The following is a 26,665-nucleotide window of genomic DNA, read 5'->3' as shown; positions in this document are numbered from 1 at the left end:
AGCGTCACTGCATTGGCGTCAGCGGGGCCAGATCCCCAGCTGGGGTAAATCAGCAAGGCCCCACTCAGTGCAAAAGAGCTGATTCATGTTAGCTGAGGATCTGGGCCAGGTGGGTTCTGTTGAAACAGCTGAAAAAAAAACAAAAAAAACCTCCTCAGGCAGGGGAAGGGGAAAGAAACCACCAGAGAAGAGAAATTAAAAAGACACCCCCCCAGCCCCATCAAACCCCACCCAATTGACACCAGCCTGGCGCGGTGCCCCCTGTCCGGCCCCCTGGCTTCCCCTCAGGCTTTGGTGCAAGTGACGGCGGAGGCGGCGTGGGCCCCCGAGGCTGGGGGGCGTCCCTCCTCCAGCCACTTGTCCAGGCTACGGCGCCGGGCGTTCATGAAGAAGTTACTGACGGTGGAGAGCTCCAGGCCCAGCTGCTGGGCGATGGTGACCTGCAGGTCCTTGGAAGGCCGCTGGTTCTCGTGGAAGATGGCATGAAGCGTGCGGCGCTGGATGTCCGTGAAGACCAGCCGGTGCCGCTTAGGGACGTGGTTTCTGTCGGCTTTGCTTTGCTCTTGCTCTTTCCTTTTGCAGGCTGCGGCAGAGGGAGAGAAGAGGAGACGCGGTCAGAGGGGCGCGGAGCAGCTGCCCAGAGGTGCTGGAGCTGGGCATACGGGTGGGCGGGTTGGGTGGGTTTAGTGCCAGGGAACCAGCCCAGCCAATAACCACACAGACTAGAATCTTCCCGCTACCCCCAGCCCTGACGAGCTTCCCACACGCTGCTTGGAGCCCCCAGCCCCACTCCAGATCCTCAGCCATAAGCTCAACTCGAGGGGGGACCTGCCCTGCTGGATTAGCGCAGGGGCTTGTCCAGCTTCCTAGCTGCTAAGAAACCCAGCAGCAAAGGGCTAACCTGCCCCATGGGAAGTTTCCTCCTGACCCACATTTGGAGTTTGCCCTGAAGGAGGAGGGTGCCTGCCCCAGCAAGGGACACCTGATCCCCTGGCAGGGGATGGGAATTTCATCCAGCCCTGATCCAGGATTCCTTAACCACAAGAGTAGCCTTATGGGCTCATAGGCACTGCTCGTTTGGATCAGAACCAAGGTCCAGCCAGCCTGCTATCCTATCTCCCACAGGGGCCAGTACCAGCTGCTTCAGAAGAAGGGGTCAGAACCTCGCAGTGGCAGATGGAGGACTATATGGGATATAAGTTTGCACTGGTGTAAATGTCTGCATAAGGTGCAGGGCAAAGGAGACTCGCCCTCGGCATTAGGTCATGTCCCAGTCTCCTTCCTTCCTCCCTCCTCCGGGGACAAGTCTCCTTTGCCCTGCACCTTGTACAGTCATTTATACCAGTGCAAACTTATATCACACAAGCCCCCAACGGGGCTCAGGTCCCTGGGCTGCCGGGCGCCGCACGGACACCCAGGGAGAACCAGGCCCTGCCCCGACAACTCATACTCTGTTGCCATAGCCGGGCCTATGAGTTTCCCCTAATTGTCAGCTCAGCTGCACAGAGTGAGCATGAGCTCAGGAGATGTCTGAATGACCCAGAACAACAACCAAGGATGGGCAAGGGGGAAGACGTGAGACAGACAGAGATTGAATTTGTCCAAACAAACAGGTCTCCTGATATAACTCAAGGACTGAGTTCGCCTCATGCCTGCAGAGCCAGAGATGTGTGAAGCCGGACCAGAACTGGCGTGAAACATTAGGCCTAACGGGTGACAAAATACCCCCGGAGACTGGAATCCTGAGGGGATTTGTTATAACAGGGGGCCGAGCAGGCCGACGCCACTTAGGAGCTCAGCTGCTGAAGTCCAGGTAAAACGAACACATCATGGGGCAGAGCGCTGAAGCTTGGCCACCCACCACCCATGCTCTGTGGAGGCCTTCTGGCTTCGGGGTTGCCAACGCGGTATCCTTCACCAGGGCTGAGATCACTCCATGATAAAGAAAACTAGAGACGTCCCAGATAGAGCCCTCGATCCCCTAGGCTAGGCCAGCCCTGCTCATCTGGCCACCTGCGCCACTCTGGTGTGTCTTCTGCTCTTGACACAACCTACGCCGATACCACACGGACACAGCTGGACCCTAAGTAATCACATTGACTTGTGCCAGTCCTAGCTCCCAAGGCTGCTACTCCAGCTAGCTTCGAAAACACAGCCCCCGGTGAGCGCTGCCACAGGGCTTGCCGACCATTTAAAGGGATGTCACCCTCTCCTGCCACACACCACGTAATCGCAGCCTGACGCAGGTTGTAGCAGCCACCCCACCCGCTCCGGGTGAGTAACCTCCGCCCGGCTTCAGGTAGGGTGTCAATAACCGTTCACAGCTAAGGAAACCAATGATGCACAAGAACCGCTACTTCATTTCGCTAGAGCCTCATCCAGCCGCCCGCCCGCCACTAATATTGCATTAGGCACTTCAGGAGTCACGTCTGGGATGATGGATGGGATGGGCCAAGGGAGCCAAGTGATGGAGCAAGAGGCTGGCGTGCGTGTGTGTGTTGGGGTGTGAGATGTTAAATGCTGCTGTATTCAGCCACCAATCCTGGCTGAAAGGCAGGCAGCCCTATTTTAGGAGTCCTCAGTCCAGTGCTTCATGGGCAAGGCTCTTGGATCGATAGGGCCCAGCTAATCATAGAATATCAGGGCTGGAAGGGACCTCAGGAGGTATCTAGTCTAACTCCCTGCTCAAAGCAGGACCAATCCCCAACTAAATCATCCCAGCCAGGGCTTTGTCAAGCCTGACCTTAAAAACCTCTCAGGAAGGAGATTCCACAACCTCCCTAGGGAACCCATTCCAGTGCTACACCACCCTCCCAGTGAAATAAAGACAGGCTGCAACCCATTAAGGCCAGCTAAGCCCTTCCGACTCCGTATCGTACAACCGAGGCCAGGGGATGTCCAGCAAATGTCTGATTGATGCAGAGGGTCACCGGGCAACTGTCCCTTTTATCTGCTGTGCCTCTTCTTTAGCCTAGTATCTGAGCACCTCATGATCATTAATGGCTGTATCCTCCCAATCCCTATGTGAGGCAGGGCAGGGCGATCACCCGCATTGTGCAGATGGGGAAACCAAGGCACAGTGCGGCCAAGTGACTGTAGCAGAGCAGGGAATGGCACAGAGCAGGCCTGTGCCCTAACCACTGGACCAACCTGAAGGTCACTCAACCAAACCTGTTCCAAGACTGGCTCTGGGAGCTGGGCTCAGCCGTCCTTGGACCTGGTTTAGCCGGGACTGAGAGCCCAGTGGCTAGGTCTGCCGGAAGTCTGGGCCTCAGTCAGTCGCTAAAGGATAAAAAGGTGACTTTGTAGTTCCCAGCAGGAGAACTGCAGAGGGAGGCTGCAGCTGGGCTGAAACCAGCTGGCGGGGCGGCTGTGAGAATGAAAAAGACCCATTAGAGACGCAGCTGACAGAATCACCTGACTCCAGGAGCTAGGATTTTAAGCACCAAATGGCATGGGAGCTGGCAATGCTGCCCTGCATGCCAAGCCCATCCTCCCAGTATGCACCTGCTGGTCTAGCCAGTGTAAGTGGGGCTGGTCGAAGGCCCCATGGATTTTCACCTGCTTCCCTTGCTCAGTTTTAACGTTTGTGGAGCTTCAAGACCTCAGGATCTGGCCATGGGTTAATGACTGGTGAGGATCCTAAATCCCCTGTTAGTGTGAAACAGCGGGAGAGGGCTGTCCCATGCAAGCCTGGCCATGGCAACAGCTGGTGTTTGGGTTCTGGGAGCTAGGGGGGTGTCTTCAACACCAGGGTTCTGCCTGAGACAGCCAGCCCTCAACCAGAGCCCTGCACACGCCTCTGTCAGCCCCCTGGCAGTGTACCATGTGAGGTGACACCCCCTGCCCCCCCCCAGCCTGCTGCCTTGTGCAGCCACCAGGCCAGCTGTACAGACACGTCTCTCCCCAAGTGGCACCGCCGTACAGTGATGATCTATGGCTCTGTCTTACAGTTGTGAAACATGAGGGCCCTGCCTTCCCCTCCTCCTCCCCCAGTTCCTTCTGTGCCCCCCCGCTCCCAGCCAGCCCCCCCACCCCACCCCCACTCCCTGCCTGGCTCCTCATCTGGGGCTGCACGCTGATAGAAAATATTGATCAGATCCAAGCAGCGCGTCTGCAAACAACAGCCTACTTCGCGTTAACCCTTGCCGGGCTGGGCTTCAAGCAGCCACGGATGGCATTTGCGGGGGGAAGGATTCTCTCAGCAGCCCTGGGGGAAGTTTGAAAGGAGCATAGTCTCCTTCAGCAGGGGACTGGAAACCTAGCTATGCTGGTTCAGATTAATTCCCTGCTCTGTTGGTTAGAACCCGAATCTCCCACTGGGGTTGCAGCAGGTCCCAGAGTTAAGCAGAACGGGGCAGTTCCCGCTGCTCATGCCTCCTGGAGCTCTTGTTTCAGGCTGGCTGCAAACTTGGACAGGCATCAGTCCCATTTCCAAGCTTTTCTTCCGTCCCGCCTCCTTCAAGCTACAGCGGGCACTGGGGCCCATCGCCCCTCTGGGTGCCTTAATCCAGCCCTGAGGGTGCCTGATTTGAGCCAAAGCAGCTGCCCTAGAGCACGAGGCAGCCGCTACCCTGTCACCATTACTCAAAGTCAAAGAGGCCCCGAAAAGACGAATAGCTATTTTGTGTGTGTGTGTGGCGGGGGGAGGCGGATGTCTCCCGTCTTAGTACCTAAAGACCCCACCCAAGCCACAGTCTGACACAAGATGAGCGCCAGCCACAGAAATTCAGAGGCCGGCTTTGAACACCCTCAAACTTCGACAGGGAGGAGTTTGGATCCATGATGGACAGGGGTGATCCTGGTGACAATCCCTAGTTCTAATGAGCAACACCGGGATGACAGGACTTGTCCACCTGGTCTGGATTGGTCTCCTCCTAGCCAAGCAACCCAGCCTCCCTGCAGTGACCAGCCCCACTGGCTTCAAAAAAAGAGAGGGCCCAGGGGACAAGATTTTGTTTTTGGGACATCTTCCATCAGAAGATCTCAAAGCCTTTTGCAAAGAAACTCTCTCCCCCCCTTCCCCATTTTGTGTCTTGCTCTTGTTAAGAGCCAATCACAACCCCAGTCTCACTCCCCCTCCTTGTTTGCTCCCCCTCTCCCACCAATATATTCCCCACCTGCTCTCATAACAGCCCTGCTGGCAGTGTCACAATGTGCCCATAGCAGGAAATTCACAAGATGGCTGGATTGGCAGAAAATTGAAGGCCTGATTTTTCCCAGGCATTAGGCATCTGCAGCTCCCTCTGGGTCTGGCAGGAGCTGGGGGGAGGCTCCCCGGGACGAGTCACATCTTCTGTCTGTGCCTCAGTTCCCCAGCCACTAAAATGAGTATAATAACCCTTCACTTGTCTGTCTAGACTTCAGGGCAGAGACGTGGCTGGGCAGCGCCTGGCATGACAGGGCCCTGATCTCGATCACTCTGTGTTTGGGCAGCTCCTGATGCAATGGGGCCCCGATCTCGGTTACTCTGTGTCTGGGCAGCTCCTGGCACAACAGGGCCCAGATCTCAGTCAGGGCTTTGAGCTCCTCTCCAGTTTCCTTCAGTTTCACTGACTTTCCCATTTCATGGGTGTGACTGAGAGGGGGATTTTGGCCCTAAGATTCCAGGCTGGAATCCCAAGAAGCCCAAGTGATTTAGGTGCCCAAATGCTACTGGGTCAGCTCCAGCCACCCTACCACTGCAATTGGCCTAAAGGACCAGAGCAGCCTGTTCCCTTGGTGCTGGGGGGATCCGGCCTGTCGTCCCTGCTCTAGTCCTTGTACCCAGGCACTGGGACAGAGGTGCCGGGAGAGGAGCAAGTGACATAATGGTTAGGACCTGTCGATGGCCCAGACAAACGCAGGCAGTGAGGGAGCATGGCTGTGAATCACGCTGCCGAGATAAATAGCCCAGGAGGGGTTGCCATGGCAATGGGGAAGGCCAGACAGATTAGTAGGATCCTCTCCGGACATAGGGGCACGGGGGTCACCGGACCCCACACACCGGGGAGGGCGAGGGGCTGGGAGAGTCAGTGCCCAAGTAAAGAATGAAACCTTTCTCCTTCTCGCCTGGGAAGGTTGGCTGCCCTGCTACTTTCGCAGGCATTTATACCTGTGCCGGGGGCGGAGGCACTGCTCCCCAGTCAGCATTCCCCACTACACACACTTTGGGGCAGGGCAATGGACACCAGGTCCCAAACCATCACCCCCAGGAGGGCCAATTCTGCTCTCTGGAGCAGCCCCCTGCACTCAGTGGGGACTACGGGGACCTGTGGCCGGGTAGACCATGCTCCTACCACATGGCCTCTCTCCCCGTTTTCTTTGCGCCTGCTTCCGCCATTCCCACGCAACCTGCTGTCCTTTAAGGTCACTTCTCCTGCTCTCTGTCTCCCCGCTCCGAAAACCCCTTGGCCAATCCTTTCCCAACTGGATTCAGCCCCCAAGCCTTAAAAGACCCATATCTGGGGGAGGTTCCCCAGCCCTGCAGGAGGACAAACATTGGGAACAGCCAACGGGTCCTTTAAGCATCTCCGCTAGGATAGGAAAGCATACCGAGCTAAAATGTACAAATGTACATTTACATCCATGCATTACAACCATACCAAGCTAAAAACCAGCCCCTGGCCCGCGGAGAAGATATGGCTGAGTCCAAAGGGCCTGATCTCTTTCATAGAACCATAGAATATCAGGGTTGGAAGGGACCTCAGGAGGTCACCTAGTCCAACCCCCTGCTCAAAGCAGGATCAATCCCCAACTAAAACATCCTGGCCAGGTCTTTGTCAAGCAGGGCCTTAAAAACCTCTAAGCATGGAGATTCCACCCGCCAGAGGAAGGCTGGCTGGCCCGAGACTCCGGCAATATGGCCTCCATCATGGCCCTGTGGCTACCAGGCTGCCATGGCCAGGTTGGGTTTTAAGGCCGCTGAGAGGAAGAATCTCTGCTGACGCTGTCTCCCACCTGGGCCCGGTTCTTATTCGCAGCTCATTTCAGAGGAGAGTAAGTACGCCCACTGTCAGGCCGCTCCCAGACCCACCCTGTGCACGAGAAATGACTTCCAGGAACTCGCCTCTGTAGAGAATTTTGCCATTGCTTTGCATAGACGATAAACACAGGCTGGGAGAGGGAAAGGGGGGGATGCAAAAAGAGGGGGCTAATTTTGGCAAATCCAAATCAATGCTTCCCTGACAGAAAAGCCCCCCTGGGGAATCGGGCGCAGGGAATTGTGGGCTATTGACTACTAGCTTGTGACTGTCACTGACTGACTGAAAGGAGGAGAGAGAGAAAAAAAATCGATGGCTTCCCTTAAATAAAGCACCCTGGGGGGGTGGGGGGGTGGAAACCAGTCAGGAATTTGCTCCTCCTCCCTTCCCCAATGGCAGCCTGGATTGAGTCTGAGTCTCTGCAGCATGGATGGAGTCTGGCATCTGCCCTGCTCGCCAGTCTGCGTCCCTGCCACGTCCATCTGGTACCTAGCCCCGCTGAACCAATGGGCCAAGGGATTGCAACAATACTTCGTGCTTTCCCAGCCCCTCACTGTGGGGTGTTAGGAGAGATGGGTAAACGGAGGGGGATGCTACTGCCCGAGGGTGTGCAGAGACTCAGGGCCAGGAATCAAAACCCAAGCATCCTGGATCCCAGGCCCAGACGCTAGATCATGCTCTCCGCAGGAGCTGGAAACAGAAGATGGAGTCCCCCAGCCCACGTCTCCTGCTCTAACCACTAGGCAACACTCCCCTCCCAGAGCAGAGACTAGAACACAGATACCCTGCTCCTTTGCTTTAATGGGGCACTGGGGATTGCCCGGCTGCAGGAGCCACTCCCCGTTCAGTGTGAAGCCACTGGGCCAGAGATCTGCACTGGCTCCCTCTGTGAAATTCTCCCGTTGTGGGCTTCTCCTTGCCCAGCATTCAGAGTTGCTCTGGCTGGGAGCAGCCGCCCCTTTGATGGCGGGCTGGGAAGATTTGACTCATTGCCCCCACCCGCATCCTCAGTGGACATGGAGTCTGTTAATCCCTGCAGCCATGCCCCTCCCCCACTGAAACATAATGTCCCCCCACCCCCGTTAACTGCCTCCAGAGCTGACATGGGCAGAGCCAGCGTTCCCAGAGCTTATTGACCTTCCATCAACAACCCCATGTGAGCAGGCCTCCTCAGGAGACCCTACAATAACAAATCAGCGGGATACAGGAGTCCAGGGGAGCTGATAAGTCCAGGAGCACTCAATGGGGTTCTGTCTCTCCATCTGGCTCCCATCACAGCATCTCACCATCTTTATCCGCCCCATCCCCTGGGAGGCAGGGCAGGACTATTCTCTGCATTGTATGGATGGGGAACTAGGAACAGAGGCCTGGTCTACACTACGCATTTAAACCAATTTTAGCAGTGTTAAACCGATTTAAGGCTGTACCCGTCCACTCAACGAGGCCCCTTATGTCGATATAAAGGGCTCTTTAAACCGGTTTCTGTACTTCTCCCCAAAGAGAGGAGTAGCACCAAAATCGGTATTGCCATGTCGGATTAGGGTTAGCGTGGCTGCAAATCGACAGTATTGGCCTCTGGGCGGTATCCCACAGTGCACCATTGTGACCGCTCTGGACAGCAATCTCAACTCGGCTGCAGTGGCCAGGTAAACAGGAAAAGCCCCGTGAACTTTTGAATTTCATTTCCTGTTTGCCCAGCGTGGAGCTCTGATCAGCCCGGGGGGCGATGCAGTCCCAAATCCAAAAAGAGCTCTAGCATGGACCGTACGGGAGATACAGGATCTGATCTCTGTATGGGGAGACAAATCTGTTCTATCAGAGCTCCGGTACAGAAGACGAAATGCCAAAGCATTTGAAAAAAAATCTCCAGGCTACACAGTGCTGCGTGACAAACGTAACGGGAAGCCAGAGACTCAAACGGATGCTCATGGAGGGAGCGGGTACTGAGGACTCCACCTATCCCACAGTCCCTGCAGTCTCCGAAAAGCATTTGCATTCTTGGCTGAGCTCCCAATGCCTGTAGGTTCAAACACATTGTCCGGCGTGGTTCAGGGAATAGCTCATCAATTTACTCCCTCCCCCCCACGTGAAAGAAAAGGGAAAAAAATCATTTCTTGACTTTTTTAATGTCACCCTATGTGTACTGAATGCTGCTGGTAGACGCGATGCTGTGGCAGTAAAGAGCAGTATCTGCTCCTCTTCCCTCCTCAGTAGCAGATGGTACAATGTGCTTGATAGCTGCTGAATACTCCTGGCTGGCCTGAGGTGAGGTGAGGTGAGGTGAGGTGAGGTGAGGCCGGCCGGGGGGTGGGGGGGCGCCTGGGTAAAAATAGGAATGATTCCTGGTCATTCCCAGTAGATGGTACAGAATGGCTGGTAACTGTCCTCATCATAGCAACTGGGGGCTGAGCTTCAATCAGCCCCCTCCCTTTCATGTGTAAAGAAAAGATTCTGTACTGCCTAGACTATCATAGCAGCTGGAGGCTGCGCTCCTCTCCCCCACACCGCTTAATGTCCTGCCTGGACTATCATAGCAGCTGGAGGCTGCCTCCCCCTCATTTTATCTCACTAACAAGTCACTGTTTCTTATTCCTGCATTCTTTATAACTTCATGACACAAATGAGGGGGACACTGCCACGGTAGCCCAGGAAGGTTGGGGAGGAGGGAAGCAACGGGTGGGGTTGTTGCAGGGGCATCCCCCATGAATGGCATGCAGCTCATCATTTCTGCGGGATCTGACATGGAGCAGCTGTGCTCTCTGATACACTGGTTCTCTAGTACACTTGCCCCATATTCTAGGCAGGACTGACTCTATTTTTAGATATCATAAAGGAGGGATTGACTCAGGGAATCATTCCCATTTTTGCCTTTGAGCCCCCAGCCGACCTCAGCCAGGGGCACCCATGATAGCAGCAGACGGTACAGAAGGACAGATAACCATCATCTCATTGCCAATTTACAATAGCAGCAGACGGTTCAGAATGACTGATAACCATCTCTGCTATCATGCAAAAGCAAATGAATGCTGCTGTGTAGCGCTGCAGTATCGCCTCTGTCAGCGGCATCCAGTACACATACGGTGACAGTGAAAAAAAGCTGAACGGGCTCCATGGCTGCCGTGCTATGGCGTCTGCCAGACCAATCCAGGGAAAAAGGGCGCGAAATGATTGTTTGCCGTTGCTTTCCCAGGGGAAGGAATGAGTGACGACACTTACCCAGAACCACCCACGACAATGATTTTTGCCCCATCTGGCACTGAGATCTCAACCCAGAATTCCAAGGGGCAGGGGAGACTGCGAGAACTATGGGATAGCTACAGAATAGCTACCCACAGTGCAAAGCTCCAGAAATCGACGCTAGCCTCGGACCATGGATGCACACCACCGAATTAATGTGCTTAGTGTGGCCGCATGCACTCGACTTTATACAATCTGTTTTACAAAACCGGTTTATGTAAAATTGGAATAATCCCGCAGTGTAGAGATACCCAGAGAGACTAAAGCCCTGCTCCGCAGAGGTCTGCAGGCTGGTAACTCCCCATTGAAAGCGATGAGAGTTAGGCACGTAAATACCTTTCAGGAGCTAGTCTAGGTGCGTCTACACCAGGGGTTCTCAAACTGGGGGTCGGGACCCCTCAGGGGGTCACAAGGTCATTACATGGGGGGTCACAAGTTGTCAGCCTCCACCCCAGACCACGCTTTACATCCAGCATTTATAACAGTGTTATAAATTAAAAACACTTTTTTATATATTTAAAGGGGGGTCACACTCAGAGGCTTGTTATTGAAAGGGGTCACCAGGACAAAAGTTTGAGAACCCCTGTGTTGTAAAGCTGGCTTCACACTCAGGTTTGAGCCTCAGCCCCCCTATCCATCACTACACAAATCTTGGAAGGGTGTCTGAGCCTGAGACTCCGATCCAAGCCCTGTTATTTTGCAGTGTGGACACAGCTCAAGCCGCAGACCTGAGCTGGAAGTTTGCGCAAGGCAGTGTGGATGCTGTGAGACACGGGTCCAGCAACCGCAAACCCAGGTTTACAACACAGCATGAATGCTTGGAAACACTGAGTCCACAAGCCCGGGGTCCACAGATGCAGGTTCACAAGGCAGGGTAGATATCCCAGGGGTACCCCCCCCCCACAAACCTGGTGTCAGAACCTGAGCAGGAACGGCCACACAGCTATTTTTAGGGCCATTGCAAGTCTGTAAAGCCATGTCCTGAGACTTGTTGCCATGGTTTTTAGGGGATGGGTTTTTTTGCAGTGTAGATGCACCCTTAGGGTAGAGGTCCGGCCCAGGGCTGCAGCCCAGGCTCTGGGACCCTCCCACCACTCTGGCTCCGAGTCTGAACATGAGCACAACAATTAAACACCCCCTGCATCCGAGCCCAAGTCAGCTGGCCCAAGCCAGCTGCGGGTTTTTCACTGCAGCGTAGAGGTACTCTCAGGAAGTTTGTGGCAGAAGGAACTGAGCCCACCTGGGACACCTCCTAAGCCACAAGCTACTGGCTTAACCCCCTGTCCCCCACCAGCCTTCCCCTCTCTTATCTTTGTCTGCACACAGCCAGCATCCTGACTCGACCTGCCCATCAAACCTAGAGCGGCTCTCCTCTGGCTAATTACTTGAAGTCCGGCTTATGGCTCACCCAGCAGAAATTTGCACAGATCCTAAGAGGACAGAGCAGCAGCAGCTGCCACAGCAGGGAAAATTTTCTCCCTGGCAAAGTTCAGCCCAGCCAATTCCTAGCTGTTTGACTTCATTCTCCCAAGTGTCTCCCCCACCCCCTGAGCTTTTACCCCAGCCGTTCGGTCGAGGTTACAGAGCATCTCCTAATTAAAGCAGTAGAGGAGTCAATTGCTCTGTCTCTTAGGAACATGAACGTTTCATTTTAATTTTTGACACTAGACTAGGAAGCGTGGCTAGTGGTTAGAGCAGGAGGCGACTGGGAGACTGGACAACTGGGGTCTATTCTCAGCTCCAGGAAAGGGGTGTGTTTATAATACCACAAATAGCAGCTCCTTTCCAGTAAGACTCTCAAAGTGCCCCACCCACCCACAGGAGGGGCAGTATCTTTTGCCCTGTTTTGGGGATGGGGACAGTGGAGTTCACAGAAAAGAAGCAACTGGCGCACGTGGGAACAGAACTCAGGATTCCCAGTCTCATCCCCCATTCCTGTGTGGGTTTCCCATCTCTGCCACGGACTTCCTGTGTCTCTTCAAGCAAATCCCCTCTCTGTGCCTCAGTTTCCCCATCTGTAAACTGGGGGTGCTGACCCTCCCCTCCTGCAAATGACTTCATTAACCGATGCTAGGAAAGTGCTATGAGACCCTGCAATCACAGGAGCTTGTAGGGCGAAGGATGACAGCTGTTAGACTGTTTGCTCTCTGGGTGAGTTTGACAGCGGCCCAGAAAAGCACAAATCCTAATACCACATTATTCCTTCTGACCGACGTCGGGCAGAATTCAGATTCTCCTCCAGCCCCAAAGGGCTCCAGCAGGGAATATTCCTGCATTTCAAAATAATGCTGAGCGACCACTGGATTTTTTGGTGCAGGGGCCAAACCAAAACCTCCCCCTCTCCCCAAATCCTATTAGTTCTTAACCGAAAACTATTTTTTCCATTGAATCAGAAAACTCAACTTTCATTGGACATTTTGTGTTGCCTTGAAACGAAGATTCCCACCCCCCAATTTTTTATTTCAATTCAGCCGGTTCAGGTATTTTGCCCTCCAAGGGCATCATCATGGTGCTGGATGTTTTTGTCTCTGATCACAGGGGCTGAGAACCAACAACTCGCTGCACCCAGAGCAGCCATCAGAGGGCAACAGCTTTGGGTCACTGACGACCAGGCTGTGGAGCTCAGACCTAGACCCCTGAAGGGGGTTTCACCAGGGCAGGGATGAGATGCATGGGGAGGAGAGATGTGTGGGGCAGGGGAAGCCTGGCCTAAGTGGCACCTGGTTCTGGTTTCCAGGTGGCAGCCAAACCAGAGATCGCTCCAAAGAGCGGGGCTGACAAACTGGGCCCAGTTCTGGTCTCTCCCTGGTTTTACGCGAGCAAATCTCCATGTTTTTTCAGTGGCCTCTGGCTCGGATCCTCAATGGATCAACACCAGCATTATTAGCACAAGAATCGGGACCCCTGTCTCTATCCGCCAGGCTGCTCCCCTTCAAATCAGGAGCCTGGCTCTTATGGGAGCAGGGGCAACTAAGTTGTTTTCCAGTCAGTTCTGTTTAGCCCCCATTGCAGCTACTGCTGCTCGCCCTCCCCGCTGTCGATTCGCAGCCTCCCTCTTCGATTCCCCTGCAGCAGCCAGGCCCGGTGTTTTGTCTGTGGCTCACGTACTGGAGCGGATTCTGCAAAGGGGACGCGCTGCACCTCAATGCGGCGGAGGTGGGGGGAAGCGGGGCTGGTTGGAATGGCCAGCCTGACTCCCCCGGGGCCTGGATTTCTGCACTGAAACGCACAGGCCAAGAGGCTCTGGTGTGGAAGTCGGAGGAGAGTGTGTGGGGAGGTGTCGATGCTCTTCATGACCTGTGCACTCCCAGTGCAACGCGCCCGCAAAGCTGCCACCTCTCTCCATTTCCCAGGGAAGCTGTAACAGCAGAGCATTCATACTATTACAGTTTCGTTACAATTACCTCTTTACCCATGCCATTTTTACTCACCATTCAGAGCTAAGGGATAAGACACCAGACCGGATCTATTCCTTGCCCTGCCATGGGCCAGTCTGAGTGACTTGGGGAGTGGGACATTCACACTTTATGCCTCAGTTTCCCTTCCCCCCCTACACCTTTCATCAGTCTTGTCTAAGCCCTCTGGGGCAGAGACTGCCTCTCACTCTGTGTCCATGCCCAATGGCGTCTCTAAGGCTCTAGTCCAATATGAGTAACAATGGCCTGCTACAGAGCAATGGTCTCAAGTTGCAGTGGGGGAGGTCTAGGTTGGATATTAGGAACAGGGCCGGCTTTAGGAAGTGCAGGGCCCAATTCGAACATTTTTGGCGGGGCCCTGGCAGGGATGACTTAAAAAAAAGAGTGGAAAAAAAAGCTTTTCATTTCTTTCACGTATTATTTACTTTCCATAACTATATAAATAATAAAATTATATATTATGTACATTCCATCATATATACTATTGATTGGTTATTAATGACTGCTGTTTCACATGTGTGGGTCCCAGCTGCTCCCTGCCCCCTTCATTGAAGCAGGTATGCAGGGTTACTGCCCTGGGAACTGCAGGGCACAAGTGGACATGGGGCTGGCTGGAGGCAGGGCAGGGGCTGACTGGAGGTAGGGTCTGGCTGCAGGCAGGGCAAGGGGTGTGGGGCTGGTTGGAGATAGGGGGTGTGTGGGGCGGGCTGGCTTCAGGCAGGGCCGCGGGGGATGCAGCAGGGGTTTGCAGGGCTGGAGACAGAGGACTGTGAGGCTGTGTGGCTTCAGGCAGGGGGGTGCAGGAGGGGTTGGCTGGAGACAGGGCAGGGTGTGCAGGGCTGGTGCGGGCAGCAGTGTGTGTGGGGCTGGCTGGCTTTGGGCAGGGCCACAGGGGTGTGTGGCAGGGGTTGACTGGAGACAATGCAGGGGGGTTGACAGGGACTGGCTGTGGGCACGGGGTGCAGAGCTGGCTGCAGGCAGGGGGAGTGGGGCTGGTGTGGGCAGGGCAGGGGGTGCAGCAGAGGCAGCTGGAGCCCCAGCCCTTTAAATAGCCCCCAAGCTCCCTGATATCCCAGGGCTTTGGGGGCTATTTAAAGGGCCCGGGGCTCCCCAGCTTCTACCCCGCCCTGGACCTTTTAAATAGCCGTGGGAGCCCTGGAGAATGCGTGGGGGTGCCGGGGCTCTGGCGGCTATTTAAAGGACCGGGGTGGCAGATGAGGCAGCTGGAGCCCTGACCCTTTAAATAGCCCCGGGAGCCCCTCACTACCCCAGGGCTCTGGAGGCTATTTAAAGGCCCAGAGCTCCAGCCAGGAGAGTGGGGCCTCGGGGCTTGCAGCGCTCCGGCCAGAGCTCCAGCCGGGAGAGTGGGGCTTGCTTCGCTCCGGCTGAGGCTCCAGCCAGGAGAGCGGGGCCTCGGGGCTTGCCGCGCTCCGGCCAGAGCTCCAGCCGGGAGAGCGGGACTTGCCATGCTCCGGCTGGGGCTCCAGCCGGGGCCGCAGCGCTTGCCGCGCTCCCGCCTGTGCTTCGCTCAAGGGAGCGGGACCACGGAAGACCCCTGAGCAGATTGCAGCTAGGGACCCGGGGTTAGTTTAAAAAAAAAAAAAGTGTCTAAGGCACGGGGCCCTCATAGGCGCGGGGCCCGATTCTTGGGAATCGGGCGAATCAGCCTAAAGCCAGCCCCGATTAGGAAACACTATTTTCCTAGGAGGGTGGTGAAGCACTGGAATGGGTTATGCAAGGAGGTGGTAGAATCTCCACCCTTAGAGGTTTTTAAGGTCAGGCTTGACAAATCCCTGGCTGGGATGATTTAGTGGGAATTGGTCCTGCTTTGAGCAGGGGATTGGACTAGATACCTCCTGAGGTCCCTTCCAACCCCGATCGTCTATGATTATCAGTATTTGACGACCCCCTGCAGCACAAAGTACGGTTTGTTAAGTAGCAGCCTTGGGTGTTTAACCGTGTGGGGTCCTAGGCCCGGGAAGCTAAGCTTTGTGTGTTGATCCCTGCACCCGCACCGAGCCCGGTTAACGTGAATGGGGTTCTGGGGTGGGGGTTTCCTGCACAGAACGGCTTGTGGGACTGACGCCTTGTCAGCACATTTGTAACAGAGCTAGCTCGGTGTTTGTTCCTCGCTACGTCGTATCAGGAGGATTGTTGCTCTCCTGGCCCCCCACACACCCTTCAGCCAGCCGTCCGAGCCCTGCCCCTTGTGAACTCCCTAGCACCAGGCAGGGGCGAACACCACCAAGTCAGGACAATCACGCTTTGTGCCCGTGAAGACGGCCAGGTCACAGAGACTCAGACCTGAACACCTAGAGGAGGAAACACCGGTTGATTGAAAGGCTGCTGGGCCAATCCCAGAGTTTTCCCCCAGCTCTGGAAGGGGTCAAGAGGATATATTAATGTCTGTAAAGCACAGTTAAGGTGAAAAATGGTACAGAACTGCTGTGGGAGGTAACTAGGGTCCTGGGAATCAGGACTCCTGGGTTCCATCCCTAACCTGCTGTCTTGCCCATAGCATTGCTCCGTTCCTCAGTTTCCCCATCTGTAAAACAGGACTAACGATACTCACCTTCCTGGGAGACCCGTAGATGAGACGTGCTACCCACTATTATGCTTTGGTGCATTAAAGTTTTTACTGATTATGAGTTGCCAGCATGTGGCTCCATTTGGCCTGGGTTTGAAGTCTGGAGTGGTATCTGTTTTCACACGGCTAAGGCCATAAGCAATTCGAAATCCAACTCTTACTTATACGGCTATAGCCCTGGTCTGTATTGTTTTTAGACTCAGAGGTCAGATGGGACCTCCTGATCATCCCCTTGACCTCCTGGATAGCCTGGGCCATGAACACTTCCCAGCTGCCCCCACATTCATCCCCATAACCCAGGGGTGGGCAAACTACAGCCCGGGGGATTCATCCGGCCCTTCAGACATTTTAATCAAGCCCTTGAGCTCCTGCCAGCAAGTGGGGTCCGGGTCTTGCCCGGCGCCATGCAGCTCCCACAGCTCCCTTTGGCTGGCAGCCATGGCCAATGGGAGCTGCTGGGGCAGCACCTTTGGATGGGGCAGTGCTCAGCACCTCCGCGTAAGAGCTGGAGGGGGGACATGCCGCTGCTTCTGGGAGCTGCTTGAGGTAAGCGCTGTCCAAAGCCTGCACCCCTGACCCCTTCCCACACCCCAGCCCCCTGTCCCAGCCCTGATCCCCATCCTGTCCTCCGAACCTCTCGGTCCCAGCCTCCTCCTGCACCCCTGACCCCATCCCACACCCCAACCCCCTGTCCCAGCCCTGATCCCCATCCCGCCCTCCGAACCTCTCAGTCCCAGCCTCCTCCTGCACCCCAGAGCGTGCACCCCCAGCTGGAGCCCTCACCCCCATACCTGCACCCTAACCCCCTGCCCCAGCCCAGAGCTCCCTCCCGCACCCTGAACTCCTTATTTCTGGCCGCACCCCTGAGCCCAACCCCCAATTTCGTGAGCATTCATGGCCCACCATACAATTTCCATACCCAGATGTGGCCCTCAGGCCAAAAAGTTTGCCCACCCCTGCCAGAACTAGAGTTAGACGGAAGTATCCCCGCCCTCAGGAGACTAAACGGAGGTGGCACCCAGGGCAGAGAGTTGACTCAGCGAGCTAAACTAGGACATAGGGTCTGGACACCCTTCAAGCCGGAGGCGTGACTCCAGCTTGATACTGATGTTGGCTGCTATCGAGCTTGCACGATAAAAACAGAGCAGAGGGGCTAGAGGCCCCAAGTATTGCCTCCTCCTATCTCAGGCAGGATCATACTGGGGCCGTTAACCCCTCCTGGCCCGTGCCCAGCCAGGCTACGTTCCACTGTTAGTACGCTCCAACCACACCCCAGCTCAAAGGACAGACATAGTCAGAGATGTATTACGGTAGCGTCTACAGTCCCCAGTCAAAACTGGGACCCATTTGCTACGATGAGAGAGAGTGCTTACAAGCTAAAGAGACAAGTCAAAGGGAGGGAGGGGAAACTGAGGCATAGAGGGGGCAGCAACTCGCGCAGGATCAGTGGCAGGATCCCTGACCTCCTGAACCCCGGTTCAGCGCCCTGGCTGGCTGGACCTCAGCCCCCATGTGCTAGGTGCTGCACACAGATAGGAACAAAAAAGACAGTCCGGTCCCAAACCCCAGGTACCAGACGAATCTGAGTTTCTGGAGGCTCAGGCTAGGCAGGATACCTTCCCCTTTGACAGCCTTGTCGCAACTGCATGTTGTTTGTAAATCCAAAGCACATTTATCTAAGGAAGCTGGAGATAAAAGGTCAAACCACACATTAAGGTCGAGTGTGGGCCAACTTTTTATTATGTATTCTTCAGGCGGAGAAGTGGCCTCTAAGTATTACTGTATTTTTCCTAACAACCGCTGTCCCTCTAGGAGCCCTAAGTCAGATCACACTGAGTTTTGGAAAGGGGCTGCTTTAGGCTGAAACAGAGAAAGTCCCGCAAGTTCGTTTGTAACTTCAGCTTAGAAAGGTTTGATCCTGCACCCGTTATAGACAATGGCAAAACCCACATAGACTTTAATAGTGCAGAATTGGACCCGTAAATTAATAAGATCTCAGCTGATGTCCAGTTGTAATTTTCCCACTGTTTCGGGAAAGCTATTAAATTTGTAGGGAGTCAGTATTGCCCACCCCAAGCAATCAAACAACATAAGTTAACGCCCTTTCCCCCCCAAAAATCACGTGATTGGATCAAAAAGCGTGGAATTTTAACTAGAATAAATCCTGGGTTGTTTTTATTTGCTATCTCCTCTTGGACCTTTAAGGGTCACATATGCAAACTTCTCTCAACAACTCCAAAGGTTAAAGAGAATAAATAACAAAAGTAAGTGGCAATGCAAGATTCTTGCATCACCTGACTCCAGGAGCTGAGTCAATAAAATTGCAAAGAGTTGGCAGCACAACAGGTCAAATCCTACAACCTTTGTCCCTGAAAGTAATCGCAGTAGACTCAGCAACGCTACTCTCAGGAGTCCGAGATGCTGGATCTTGCGACAGCTAGTCACCATCGCAGTCAATAGCACAATGCTCACTGACTTCAGCGAGAGCAGGATTGGCCCCTGTGTGTCTGCCACATAGCAGTAAAGAGACTGAGTTTTAAATCAATAGGAATAATCTAAAGAGAGGCGCATTTCAAGTGAAATCAATTTTTTAAAAAAAAACCAACCAACCTTCCGTGCCATCCCAGAGTATGGTAACAGCTGATTGTACTAAAAGTGACACGTGTAAGGCCAAGAATTTTGCAAAAAGGACTAGTGATTTTGCAAGCCCAACCCGAGACATTTTACAGAGGCCTGAGTTCCCACTCTCCGAAAACCAGGTATCAAGACAGGCATCTGACAGCCGGAGACCCTGTTATTGACTATTTGTATTGTGATAGCACCTAGGAGCCCCAGTCAGACCTCAGGAGCCCATGGAGCCAGGTGCTTGTGTCTAAAATCGTTTGTCATATTTTAAAACGTCCTGGGGCCAGATTCGTAAAGCTTTTTAGGCACCTGAACATGCAGGTGGGCACTTTTGAAACTCCCACTAGGCAACGATCTGCATCTTTTGGAAGCTAAATGTATTTAAATCAGAGGTTCTCAAACTCTGGTCCGCGGATAGTTCCCTCTAAGGTGCGCACCTGGGCAGCCGCACACAAGAATGAAGGCCACCCACCTAATTAGTGGAGCCGCGCAGACGTGGCTCCACTGATTAGGTGCCTGGACCCTGGAGGACACACATGTAAGGTGACGTGGTGGCCTTGGGGTGGGGGCATAGGAAGTATGTAGGAGGGGACAGTGGGGTGAGAAGACATGGTGGGCACAATTTGGGACATGCAGGGCTATGGAGGCCAGAGAAAGAGGCGACTTTCCCCAGGTCCAGGGCTGTGGCTACCAGGGAGAGACACCCGCCCCCCTCTTCCCAGCCTCAGCTCTGTGGCTGCTGTGGCAGGGGAGAGACCCCCCTCCTTCTCAGCCCCAGCTCAAGGGCTGCCGCAGCAGGGGAGAGAGGGCACAACCATCGCATTAGAAAGGTAAGACTCCTGATATTAAAATAGGAGTTGTGTGCTTTTAATTGTAGAACAAAAACTGTTAATTATTATTAATTTTTTTATATAGGGCTTTCATCCAAAGCACTTTACAATAGTTGGCTAATGGTACAAACAACATTTGCAAAGATCGTTAAGTGGTCTGCCGAGACCCTCAGCAATTTTCAAATGGTTCACGAAAAAAAGTTTGAGAACCACTGATGTAAATAATCTCCCTCTCTTTTTCTGTATAAATATATGCATGCAGTTAATTTTATGTGGAAGGTGATCTGATGTCATGCTGACAGGCAACAGTATAAAACCCTAAGATAAGATAAATACACATCCCCACACCCCTAATTGACTTTCATCAGGGATGCTCTGCATTTCCCCTTTACTCGGCTTTGGGTAGCAAAAGTAGCTTTCCTAGATAGTTTCATTTTCCGGCTCTCCATGCTGCTGTACTGACACAACACTGGAAAGTTTATATTAAAAAGTGGAGGGGGGAACCAACCTATTTTCCCATTAAGTTTTTGTTTGGTTTTAAAATTTCATAAAAACATTACTATTCCGCCAAGGTGAAGTTCACCCTGCCACAGGGGCGTGGCACAAAACCCGTGCTTCATTTTCATCCTGGGGCCTTAAAGCGCTTTACAGACGTTGATCGGCTTTCACAACCCCTCCGTATGAGTGATCATCTGGAGAGAAGGGGGAAGCAGAAGCCCAGAGAGGTGAAAGGACCCACTCCGGGGACCCCACATGCCAGGGGGAGGGAGAGAACCCAGGAGTCCTGCCCCTACTTTATTACAGGGAGCAGTGCCTGCTGACAAGGGCTGTTTTTCTGGGAAATGCATCACTGCGTGCGGTGCAATCGGATCTGTGCAAAGCTTCCAATTTACGCTGCACGACAGTCTCTGTGCAAAACCCGATACCTCAGCATGGAGGGTCCCATTTCACAAGTCAAGATTCGCCATGGACCCCGGCGAGCCTGGCTTCTCTTGGCAAAAAGTCTCTCCCACCTGGCCAAAATCCCTGATGCTGAATTCCCTCCCCTGCCCCATCGAACTGCAGCTTCCCCCAACCAGAGATTTGGAGTCTAGCCTCCTCCTGAAATAGGGATTGCCTCCATATCCCAATCCTGATCCCCCTGAACGCCTCCCTGCAGCTCGCTTCCCACCAGTAATGGCGCGAGTGCTCCACACGGGATTGATGGGCGCGAGTCCTCTGGTGGCACATGAGCACAGCTGCTGATGGGCAGCAGGCAGATGGACGCAGGTGCTGTTGAATAGGGGTGCAATCCTGCCAGGCTCCATGCCGGGCACCGCTTCAGAGTCAGTAGTAGAGGAAGGTGCCCAGGTCCTTTCTGTCTCCCATGTTCTCTGGGCCAGCTCAGAGCCCAAAGCACAAGGGCTGATCTCATGGGTGGCTCTTACTCAGTGGAAAAACAAGACTGGATTGGGGGGCGGGTCCCTCTCTTTGTTCCGTATTTGTACAGCACTGGGCACCGTGGGGGCCTGGTCCATGACTACGGCTCTGAGGCGCTAGGGTGTAACTAAAAATAGCAACCTAACAAATCACCAGCAGCCAGCCACCTCTGGGGTGGAAACAACCTTCTAGCCTGCAGCATGCTGAACAGTGGCGGAGGGCTCAACTGAACTGGCAGACATGAGGCCATAGCTACGGAACGGGGGCTGAAGGCAGTGACTGAAAAAGGATTTAAGGCTCACAGGAGACAGACACTAGGACATGAGCTCCCAGTGTGATGCTGTGGTGAAAAAGGCTCGTGTCGTGCTTGGCCATAAACACAGGGGAAGTAGTGAGTAGGGATGGGATTTCCCTGCTCTGGGAATACTGCAGCCAGTTCTGGCAACCACCGTTTAGAAAGGATGCTGAACACTTCAAAAAGGGGCAGAGAAGAGCCACAAAAATCAGGGATTTGAGGCCTGGGGAAAATGCCTTATGGGGAGAGACCCAGGGTAAGTCTCCGCTGCAAACCAAACCCCGCAATAGTGATTCTCAGAGCCCAGGTCAACTGATTTGGGCTTGCACTACAGGGCTAGAAATTGTAGCATAGACATTCCTGCTCGGGGTCTGAAACCCCTGTCAAATGTAGTTGGTACTGATTTGGCTGGTGCTTTTTATGTGGCCTGTTGTTAAACTAGGCAAATATCTAGATGAGTTGAGCGCCTCCTGAGAGATCTCTGCTACCCCCAGGGGTATGTGCACCCCTGGCTGAGAACCACTGGTCTCGTGGGAAAATGCATCATGAGAAAAATCCAAGCTCGAAAAAAGGCTCCCATTATTGGCAGTGCGGGTGACTAACCATTGGACCAGACGGCCAAGGCAAGTTGTGCATTCTCCATCGCTTGATATCTTCAGATCACGACTGGCTGCTTGCCTAGAAGAGACGCTAGAGCTCAGCTGTGCTCCGGGATGTCAGACTGGATGATCTAACAGATCCCTTCTGGCCTCAAAATCTGTGAGGGCAACTCCCCTGATCTGGGTGGGCTTTCTCATCCATGCAGGACAGACCTGGGTTTCGCCGGGGCTCAGCCACAGGGCGACAGGCCACGTGGAGCTCAATGTATATCTCCCAGAAGGGTGTGGAGAAGAGCTGACTCTACTGGGGTTCAAACTTGCAAGTCCAGGGAGCATAGGAATTGCAAACCCAGAGGTTTCGGCCCCAAGCCAACCCTTCCAGCTGGCGGGGCGGGAAGCGAAATGCTTCTCTTAGCCCAGCCAAACCAGGGTTGCTAACACAGGGCTGCAGCTAAGTCCCTGGAGCTCACCAGCTCTACCCTAGAGACAGCGCCTGCCTGCATGTAGACCAGGGTCGCCGTCCGCAGGCCAGATCACGCAACACAAGCCCACAACCGACGGTACTGAGAGACATTCGTCACGACTGGGTTAACCCAGGGGCTGGTGTGCAGTGGGGCCTTCTATACCCTTCTCTGCCCCCCACCCCACGTCAACAGCTTCATTCCGGGCTGCCCACCCTTCCACAGCAGAGGACACAATCGAAGACAGCCGCTGCTGCCCAATGTTAAGCAGCCATGAGGCTGCTCCGACAGTTCCGGGGGGCACTGGCTTGCATGGCTCAGGAGTCGGATCCGGACAACACAACCACCCCTCTGCCGTGCTTTGGGCATCACAGGATCTGGCCCTCGGCCTTCACGGCGCTAACCTCAGGGCCTGGGCACTGCGACAAGAAACTCCCGCCAATGGCTTTCTTAGTCGATGCTAGAAATCAGAGGTGAGGAAAAGCCTAGTGCAGCCCCCTACCCCCGCTGTCCCCAGCCCTAGGAATAAACGCGCTTGTGGGGGAAACCAGGGAGTGGAACTGCACCCCAGAGAAGCCCTCTGCTTTCCCACGAGCCCTGGCAGGAATAAACGCAGTCGTCTGTCTTGTGCTGCGATCCAGGCAAAAGCCGGAGGACGGAAAACACAGCGTGTGACTGGGGAGAGAGATGCCTTTGAAAATCACTAAATGCCGGATCTAAAGCTCACGGCAGCCACCGGGGGATTTGATGCTATAGCTCAGTTCCTGAGCTCATTGCTGTTTCCTGTTGCCCAGGCCGGCTCCTTCTCCTGCTAAGAGATGTCAATAAAACCCGGGGGTCAGAGGAGTCCTCAGGGGTCTAAATATCATTACCACCAGCCACAAACACCCCAATTTTGTTTCCCTTTTCCCAGTGGTGCCATAAGCCTCATTAGCGGCTAACGAGCAAAGAGACGCTGTTATCGCAGGGCCCTGCTGTGTCATATGATGGGGCCAAGACCGTTGTCACATGGCATTTAATAGACATACGCACAAAACCACGGCTAACTGGCTCACCGGGATGAAACTCTGAGAGATCGGAACCAGGCCGAGAGCCTGAAACACAGCTAATGCCTTGCATCGCCCCCCACCCCGCCTCCGCCTTTGCTTTTCAAATGCACCAGCCCTGCTGAAGATGATGGGGGAGCCTTGCAAGCATGAAGGAGAAAGGGAAAAAAAAAAGCAGCAGAATCATTCTGAGCAGCCATGCAAACTCCTTGAACTACAGCGATGACATGAAGGGTCACCGGCCACCAAGATTTGGGCCAAGATTCTTCAAAACGAAGGACAAAAAAGATTAGGCTCCTAGATCTGTAGCAAGGGCACGAAATAAGCAGTCTCATTTTTGGAAGCGCTAAACACTCACCAGCTCCCAGTGATAAGGGCTCAGGGGAGTGGGGGAATCAGGCCAATCATTTAGGAGCCTAAATAGGGATTTAGGAGCCTCACTTTGGATAAGGGTCAAATCCTTAACCGACCTCAATTCAGCAAAGTCCCTCCCTACAAAAGGGTATTAGTTTCATTGATTTTAATGGGACTTAAGCATGCGATTATCGTTAAGCGTGTGCTTAAGAGTCTTCTGCTTCAGGACTTAAACCATGCTCTAGACTAGTGGGGGAGAAGCTCCTACACCAGGTTGTCTCATCACTGCAGGGTTTCTTACACCTCCCCCTGAAGTATCTGGTGCTGGCCCCGGTCAGCTACTAGGTTAGATGGACCTGGAGATTGATCCAGCTGGCCTGCCTAACCAGGACTCTGGCGTAAATCAGGATTGTGCCAATGGGAGTCACGCTGGTTTAGACGAGCTGAAATTCTGGCCCGCACTTTAGAAAATCCGGGGGGGGGGGGTTGGTCAATGAAAAAGGCGGTCCCCTCCCATCCTCTCTCTCTGGAGTTTTTCCCCTACAGCTTCCTCACACTAACCCTACAATAACAACATCAGCACAGAAACATCACTCTCTTCACGGTCATGTGGACCCCATCCAAAGCTCATGGAAAGCAGTGGAGACTCCCGTCCGCTTTGGCTGAGGCTTCCATGCCACGGGATAGGGCACACAACCGCTGAGAACGAGGTCTCCATCTTGACCGGGAGGCTGAGATGTTCGATTACACCATGGCAGCACGAGGAGCAGCAATAGGCTACGGGGTGAGGTGACAAAATGGCTTTACCAGCATAAAAGGACAGAAAGCAGGTGGAGAAAAAAAAAGATGGAGCCTCTTGTGCTTATGTTGAAACCACCCCGAAACAATACAGGGGAATGCAGGAGAGAGAAGGCATCCAGAGATTCCTTTGCAACCCACTCACCCCCACCCCCCATAGCGTGGGTGTGTACATTGCAAGTTCTAATCAATAGCTATGATTCGTATTACCAAGCAATAAAGGCTCGGGGTGTAATTATTGATGCAGTGAGGCTTCGTTCAGGCCTTCCAGTTTGCAAAGAGATTAGCAAAGTCACAGAGCTGGTGACCTTGGCTCTCTCTCCGAAATCAAGCGGCAGCGCCATATAGCCCTGTATTGTTCGAGGCTCAGTTCCTGGTCATGCTCATAAAAAATATCTTACCTTCTAACCTTAAAGCTGCCATTCTCTGAAACTCCGGTTCCTGCAGCCAGCGCCACATCCTTTTGAAAGTCTCCCTCCCGGACTTAAGTTTGCTCCAGGGCTTAGGGTTCCTGAGGAGGTCTGACAAGGTGCCTTGAGACCGGCATAACACCCTCTCGGCAAAGATGGCCTGGGGGATGCTGTATCTCTTGAGCTCAGCGATGATCCGCTGGGCCACTTCTTTGGTGTTGATCTCCTCCAGCTGGCTGGAGAGGACGGTGGTTTGGGTGGAGATAGGCTGGTTGGGTCTGGAATTCATGTCCGGCCTGGCATGGCCATAGGGGTGCTGGCCCATGCTGTTGGGGGATCCCATGGTAGAGTTCTGGGAAGGGGAAAGCTCCCTGGAAAAGTGCTGGTCGATCCTGCCAAACATGGCAGGGTGGGCTTCGAAGTTATTGGCCGCTACCATCTTCTCGTTGCCCAAGTGTCCGGCAGAGTGGCCATAGCTATGCATGGGGGTCAGGTTAGGGCTGGGCAGAGACGACAGACTCTGCCCCATGCCAAGATCCTTGTGGTAAGGGCTGTAAAAGTTACCGCCGGAACCCAGACCCCTTTCTTCCCGCATCAAGGTGAAGCTCCCAATCACGTTGCCCACCGGCAAGCACTGGTGGTGATGGTGCTGGTGGTGGAATTTCTCGTGCAGCGGCTGCAGGGGGGTCAAGGTGGTGTAGCTGTTGGTGGCCCCAGTGGGCGAATCCCCACCAAAGCCAAGCCCCGGGTGCAAAGAGGTAGCCAGGTGGTGCTCGGCTCGGTGATACTCACTGCCGTCCAGCACCGAGGCCACCAGAGAAGGTCTGTGGAGAGCAGAATGTAAGGCTCTGCCTTGACTGTGCATGAGCTCCTGGTCCTGGCTGGACATGTCCCCGGCGTTCTCCAAACCCAACTGGACATTCATGGCTGCAGGCTAGTGCATCCTCTCTTTATCTACCGTGCGACTCATTAATCTCTCGTTTCTTGAGTGTAGGGAAGGGCTTGCCAGATTTCAAGGGGGTCTGAGGAAACCTCTCTGCCTTTATCAGTGGGGATGGGAGCACGGGCAAAGCAGGAAGTCCCCTATGTATTCAGCGACCAGATCTTGTCTCCAGTGTGAGAAATCTAACATCCACTGGACTTGGTTGCAGCCCCACGATGACAAGGGCTCATCACTTCTCCCCAGCCCACAGACAAGCCCCCTTCAAACTGATCAGAAACTAGACACATGCTAACCCAATGCTGGATGGATTTGGGGGAAGGAATGGGGGGAGAGGAGGGAGGCTGGAGGATTCCCCCCACCCCCTCCCTTTAAATCCCAATCAAAGTGAGAAAGTTCATGAAGAACCTGGCTTACCTAGTGCAGGCTGCTGCATTTGTTGAGGGGGGGGGGAGGAGGGAAGGATGTAAAAATAAACAACAACAACAATAATAATGAAATGAAAATCAGCAGCAGGGGTTCAGATCCTCCCCCCTTCCGGAGCTTTCAGAAGAGTGGCTCCTGTGTCTGAGAATTTGGAGAGGAAAGGTCTTCTCTGCCCTGATCAGTCAGCCCTTCTAGGATAGCCCAGGAGATCTCCAGCAAAGTGCTTGCAAAGCAGCAGCAGGCTCCAGCAATTAGCTACT

At 54.0% G+C, this 26,665-nt stretch overlaps 1 protein-coding gene across 1 annotated transcript; it reads right to left on the bottom strand.

Moving 5' to 3' along the window:
- Window positions 1-279: 279 nt before the first annotated feature.
- On the bottom strand, window positions 280-25,964 carry LOC127038401 (hepatocyte nuclear factor 6-like). Its single transcript, XM_050930994.1, has 2 exons — window positions 25,031-25,964; window positions 280-583 (listed from the first exon to the last, which is right to left on the bottom strand). Exons 1-2 carry the CDS (start codon window positions 25,962-25,964, stop codon window positions 285-287), a joined length of 1,233 nt encoding a protein of 410 aa, XP_050786951.1. The 3' UTR covers window positions 280-284.
- Between the last annotated feature and the right edge of the window lie 701 nt (window positions 25,965-26,665).

The sequence above is a fragment of the Gopherus flavomarginatus genome, chromosome 20, assembly GCF_025201925.1.
Source record: "Gopherus flavomarginatus isolate rGopFla2 chromosome 20, rGopFla2.mat.asm, whole genome shotgun sequence".
NCBI lineage: Eukaryota > Metazoa > Chordata > Testudines > Testudinidae > Gopherus > Gopherus flavomarginatus.
The sequence above is the reverse complement of the archived record's forward strand: the minus strand, read 5'-3'. Positions and strand labels throughout refer to the sequence as shown.

Coding starts and splice junctions, on each gene's coding strand:
- LOC127038401 (XM_050930994.1), bottom strand. CDS start 25,964: ATGAATGTCCAGTTGGGTTTGGAGAACGCCGGGGACATGTCCAGCCAG. Junction 584..25,030: donor GGCAGCTTTAAGGTTAGAAG/GTAAGATATTTT, acceptor CCTCTGCCGCAG/CCTGCAAAAGGAAAGAGCAA.